At 45.2% G+C, this 6,000-nt stretch overlaps 1 protein-coding gene across 3 annotated transcripts in view; it reads right to left on the reverse strand.

Moving 5' to 3' along the window:
• TMEM161B (transmembrane protein 161B) overlaps positions 1-3,274 on the reverse strand; it is a 42,831-nt gene extending 39,557 nt beyond the window's left edge. For 2 of the 3 annotated variants that reach the window (XM_031046209.1, XM_031046208.1), the window contains exon 1: positions 2,927-2,977. In XM_031046209.1, coding sequence (XP_030902069.1) covers positions 2,927-2,929 — 3 coding nt within the window. In that variant the 5' untranslated portion in view covers positions 2,930-2,977. Of the gene's footprint in view, positions 1-2,926; positions 2,978-3,119 lie in introns of those variants that run through there. The other variant, XM_005145952.3, reaches the window with a different exon arrangement.
• Between the last annotated feature and the right edge of the window lie 2,726 nt (positions 3,275-6,000).

The raw sequence follows: 6,000 nt of genomic DNA on the forward strand, positions 1-6,000 counted from the left end.
TTAACCACCTCCTCCATTGCATGACAAGGGCCTTGAGCTGATGATAACTGCTGTATGCACCAGGACTGCAGCAGTAATATAACTGCATGCCTGAAAAAGCAGCTGGTAGAATCCAATTCATAACTTCACCTTCAGAAGCACAATGCCAGATACTTGCTTTCTGAAGTGGCAAGTCTTGTAAAAACAAGATTTTTACACAAGTGCACTGAAGTATTCTACAGATGTTAATTCAGGGTATAACAATCTCCTCCAGTGGTAGCACACAAACATACTAAAAAGGTTGTGATTTTTTCAAGTAAGAAATGGAAAAGCTTTTAAATAACTACCGACCTGCAAGGTCTCCAGGAGTATAACACATACTTTTCTGCAGTTCCAAAAGTGCAATGGCATTTGTGAAACCTAGATGCTACACGGATACAACCTGTTTGAAATGCATTTAATCAATGACATATTATTGCTCATGCTATTAAATGAGACTATTCTATATGCAAAATTTTATCCATATGTATATGTCCATTCAGCTGCAGTTTGCAAAAGCAAAACAGTACTATCCTGAAACATAAATGCAATTCAAAGTAGTTTGCTAAACAGTACAAAACATTACGTGGGATGGCCAAGGAACAGTGAGCTTACTGTGCAAAGTCTTAAAATGAAGACTACTTTCACAAAATACCTATAGTCAGAATTATACCTTGTATAGTTAGCAATCAGAGGCAGTTCAAATCTTACAATCTGTAAAAATCAAACATTCTTAATGATTATGTTGGGAAAGAAATCAATGCCAAGAGACACCTTCAAAATTCAGATTTTTCTTTCTTCATGACCAAATCTTGCCTGATTTCTTTTCCTGCACCTACCACTATTTACAACACAGCAGAGATGAACAGAAGACACACAAAGTAGCTCAAAGAACATCCAAGGAATTTGGGACTACCACCAAACTGTTCACCTCTGCGGGTCTCTCCTCCATTCTCTCTTGACCAGCACCTCTCCACATGCTCAAAGGACAGCCATAAACTACTAGATGGAAGCAGTCACCAGCAGCATGACACCCTCTGAAACAAGGTGTGTTGTTTAAAACCAAAACTACATTCCAGCCAGCCAACTACAGTTTACCTGACAAGTCTTGCTTCTTTTTTCACCAAGGCTCTTAGTACAAAGACTACAGAACTAGTGATCATTAGGAAAATTAAGTTATTGCTTTAGAAGTTCTACAACTGGATCAAGGGCAGATTTATCATTATTACTAAAGAAGCCAATACAGAATGTTTGTTGTGCAGAACACCAATACACATTCAACATATTATTAAATTACAAGTAAAATTAGTTCAGAGCTACAGGGACCCTGAGTCCCATCAATCACAACTTGGCAGAGTGCTACCGCTGAATTATTTTGGTGACTTGATTTACAGCCCTCTCGGTGCAAAAGAACCTGCTGAACATTTAATTCTCCTTTTGCTTTGGAACTGGAGAATACAGCTTCCAAAAGCATAAAAGTAGCAGACTATCATCTTTTCACTTTGCTTACATTGTGGAGTCACACAAAAAGACTATTTGTCCATGGCGCCAGAAGCTAGCAAAAAAAATGGACCTGATTTTCCAATTCAGTCAGGCAACAGAAGGAAGCACTCCGTTTATTTAAATGAGGACCGACACTGTATTTGCTTCCAAATGTCCCAGAGTAGCTTCAAATACAGATCTAAGTGACAGTAGCCATGCACTCCTACAAATGACAGGAGTCTCTCAACACTTTTTGATTAAATACACTAACCCCTACAGAAAAAGACAAAAAAAAGAAAATAAAAGAATGAAAGAAAAGCCAAAATGAGAAAAGTAACTCTGCAGTTCTTTTCTGATGTCAAAACATACACTATTAAAATAACAGTACCAGAATCAGAAGAGCTTAAAATCAGACTTTATCCAAAGCATAACTCTGAAGTTTACTCCCTAAGCAAGACTTCCATCATTTGAACAACTGTTATGTTGCCACAGTTTAAATGGCGCACTGACATTCACATCCACATGGAAAACAAATATATGTAGTAATGTTATATACAAAGCGAGTTTTTATATATGCACTCAAGTATCCCTATGGAATTCCATATACTTTGTATCCGTAAAGTACGTTAGGAGAGCAAATCAACTGTGATGTTTTAAATGGCAACAAAGATGTAAATACAAAATTCAGCATATATGTATAGTGAAAGAAGTTTGTTCAGCCTGGAGAAGGCTCCGGGAGACCTTAGAGCAGCTGCCAGTGCCTAAAGGGGCTACAAGAAAGCTGGAAAGGGGCTTTGGACAAGGGCCTGTAGGGACAGGACAAGGGGAATGGCTTTAACCTGACAGAGGGGAGACTGAGATGAGCTCTTAGGCAGAAGTTCTTCCCTGTGAGGGTGGTGAGGCCCTGGCACAGGTTGCCCAGAGAAGCTGTGGCTGCCCCATTCCTGGCAGTGTTCAAGGCCAGGTTGGACGGGGCTTGGAGCAACCTGGTCTAGTGAAGGGTGTTGTAACTGGAAGGCCGCTGGAAATGGATGAGCTTTGAGGTCCCTTCCAACGCAAACCATCTAATGATGGTATGATTCTGTATTGCTAGCAGGAATAACCTCGGCCAAATTTCACTCTTCTGCTACTACGGGTCCATTTACCCTGTGTTACACCTAACACACTAAGCCATGTCAGTGCTAAAACATTTGTCCAGTAGCCCGCGGCAGGGTTCTTCCCCAACCAAGTAACCATGTGTTACTACAGCACATGCCACTAACCAGGGGATGAACCAGGTGTAGTGAACACCAGAACAGATCAGCGCTAATAACGAAGCTCCCTGGTACCACACGTCCACCCCCCGATCCCCAGCGCCACCCGTAGAGCCCAAGCAGACGGGCGCACCCGCGGCGGCCTCACCCCGCTCCCGGCCCCGCGGGCTCACCATGGTGCCCAAGCCGCCACCGCCGCCAGGCCCGGCCGCGTTCGCAGCACATACACTCGCCGCCGGCTCCCGCCCGTCGCCGAGGTCACGCCAGGACCCCACAGCACGTAGGCCCCCCTCAGCTGTTTAACCAAATGCCTGCGCGGAAACTCGCGAGCTGCTCTAGGGGCGGGGCACACACCGCTGCACCTACCCTTCTACCCCCGATGCAGAGAGGATAATCGGAGAGAAATTCCACCACCGGAGCGGACGATCGCTGTAGTGTATATACACCAGCACCATCAGGCACTATGAGTGCAGCCCGGCTCAGGCAGGGCGCCGGCACGACCCCGACCACGTGACGCGAAGCGGTCGCGCCGAGCGCTTAAACGGCTTGCCGGACCCCGCGGGGTGGTGGAGTTAGCCTGCATTGGGAGGTGAACGGAAACGGGCGACAGAACAATTCAGCGGCAGGCCGGGAGGGAGAACGGTGGTTCACCTGCACATGCGCCCTGCTCGCTTTCCCTCCGTCCGGACTGGCGGCGCCGAGGCGCAAGCGCGGGGACAGGGGACGGGGGAGGAGTGAACCCGGAAGTGGATTAGGGTGCGTAGGGTCTCTCTCGGTTGTGTGGTCCTTGATGGCGTGGCTGTTAGCGGTCAGCCTCAAGGGTGCACCGCGGCCTTCCCGGCGAGCCTGGGGAGAAGTGGGCCAGCCGCCGCTTCCGGGGCCTGCCGATGTGCTGCCGAGGTGGAGAAGGGAGCGCAGCCGTTTACACCTGCGGGAAATGTGCCGAGTGTCTGCCCCTGCGGCTCGTCAACGCAAGAGAATGTTCACCGTTTAGTCTCTGATCCGCTTACAGTCTGAGAGAGCGGGCCTGGTTCATCCTGGAGAAGAGAAGGCTCTTTAAGGGGAGGCCTTTAGAGCAGCTGCCAGTGCCTAAAGGGGCTGCAAGAAAGCTGGAGAGGGGCTTTGGACAAGGACCTATAGGGACAGGACAAGGGGGAATGGCTTTAACCTGACAGAGGGGAGACTGAGATGAGCTCTTAGGCAGAAGTTCTTCCTGTGAGGGTGGTGAGGCCCTGGCACAGGTTGTCCAGAGAAGCTGTGGCTGCCCCATTCCTGGCAGTGTTCAAGGCCAGGTTGGACGGGGCTTGGAGCAACCTGGTCTAGTGAAGGGTGTTGTAACTGGAAGAGCTTAAAGTCACTTCCAGCACAAACCAGTCTGGGGTTCTGTGAAAGAATAAGAGCTCCGCTTTCCACCACGTGCTCGATTTTCTGTTGTGTAGCAGAAGCCAAAATACAAAGCACACTAGTGACTGAATAAAGTACAGGCATGCATTTAAAGAACTTCTTCCACCTGCACCGTTGTTACTCTGTGAAGGACGAACAAGAGCGGCATGAAGAAATTAGTTTTCTTGTCAGTTTTTCTACCCATGTGGAAGTTCTGCCTCTCGTTGGATGTATTAGAAAATTTAAAGAGCATCTTCAGCGGCTCAGGAATTTTTTCCACAATAGTGAGGCAGACCCAGCTTCAAAGACTTCTAAAAGCTGATCGGAAATGTAACACCAGGTTTATCACTTACAGTATATCCATAAATCCTGCAGTTCACATTTGTGTGGCCTAAATGCCTCCAGAGTCTCTCTGGCTAATTACCAAAGAGATTTAACTGCCTCTGACAGTCATTCGGAGGATCTGAATCCAATCATGAATCGTCTGCCCTTACCCACTGGAACTGGGGTGCAGTTTTGGCCCCCTAAAAATTTTACCGTATTTTTTCCTGGTCCTGTCAAGGGTCCAAATCCCATTTTGGGAATACGTTTCTTTTTTGTAAGGTGAAGGCTGTTAAGAAAACCTTCACTTCACTTAAAGCCTAATTCAACATGTGAAAGGATATTGAAGAAAAATGTTGGCAAAACAATCAAAATCTAGTCCAGTGAGAGCTCATTCATTTCTTTTTTGGAAAACGCGTATCAGAATGGAACTTTTCCATTTAGATTAATAACTGAATCTTCTGAGTACAATAAAGGTATTTCCCGGCATTTTAAAATAAGAACATAGGCATTTAGTGTATAAAGTGGGAGGGGTTTACTCAAAGGTTCTTTTGACTTAGATGGGTGGGTGCTGTGCTCATTTAAGGCAGTTCTGTGAATAGTGGGACTAATTAAGTCTGGTTGTCTGTGCATTGGTATTTCATGATTGATAGTTGAGAAGTGCAAGTTCCTGTTTTAAGAGTGTTTGGGCCATGTATGATACTTCTGTACGAGAGGCAGTGTAATTGTAATTGAGACTGACTTTACAAATATGTTTGATTCAGGGCTCCAAACAGAATGAGTAATCACCAGCAAACAGATTGCCACATCCACAAGAGTTTACAATGCAGTACTACTGATGACTTATTTCCACAAGAAACCAAGGCAAAAAGGAGACGCTTTTGTGTTCATTTCACCTGGAGTGCCATGCCATGAGACAGTAATTTAGGACTACAAAGGCTGTGGGTTCATCTTTTTATGTACCTCGGTTTGGCCTGAGTTTTCTAGATATTAATCCCCACTCCCAACCTATCATATTATGAAATTATGAACAAAGTATTTTAACTCTGTACAAGAGTACATCTGTGTTTATATTGTTTCCCACTGCTATGCCATGCACACACATATTTACACACACATATATGTGTCTTTGTGTATAGGGTACTCATGTTAACTGGAGCACATGCTCTTACAAACAGGAACACAACAGACTATTCAAACTGTGGGCTCCAAAGTTGCTCCAAAATGCTCCTCTTTTTATTGACTGTCATTCTGAAGTGGTTACTGTTCTGTTCAACTGAGCTAACTTGAAATGTACTTTCTGATAGCAAGCATACATGATCTTTTTCTTCTAAAATGTCAAGCTTCTGAGCAGCAGCTGCCACATTGGTGAACAGCATGGTGGAGCTAGACAGGCCTGTGGTGTATTGTGACTTCACCTGACCACTGCATGTGAGAACTTAGAAATAAATGTGTGTGACAGTAGTATTTCCTTTTAAAAAGCACTGACTGGTTTTGATGATTTCTTTGTACTGAACATCAAAGTTTCATCTGTCTTGTTTTA

The sequence above is a fragment of the Melopsittacus undulatus genome, chromosome Z, assembly GCF_012275295.1.
Source record: "Melopsittacus undulatus isolate bMelUnd1 chromosome Z, bMelUnd1.mat.Z, whole genome shotgun sequence".
Taxonomy (NCBI): Eukaryota; Metazoa; Chordata; class Aves; order Psittaciformes; family Psittaculidae; genus Melopsittacus; species Melopsittacus undulatus.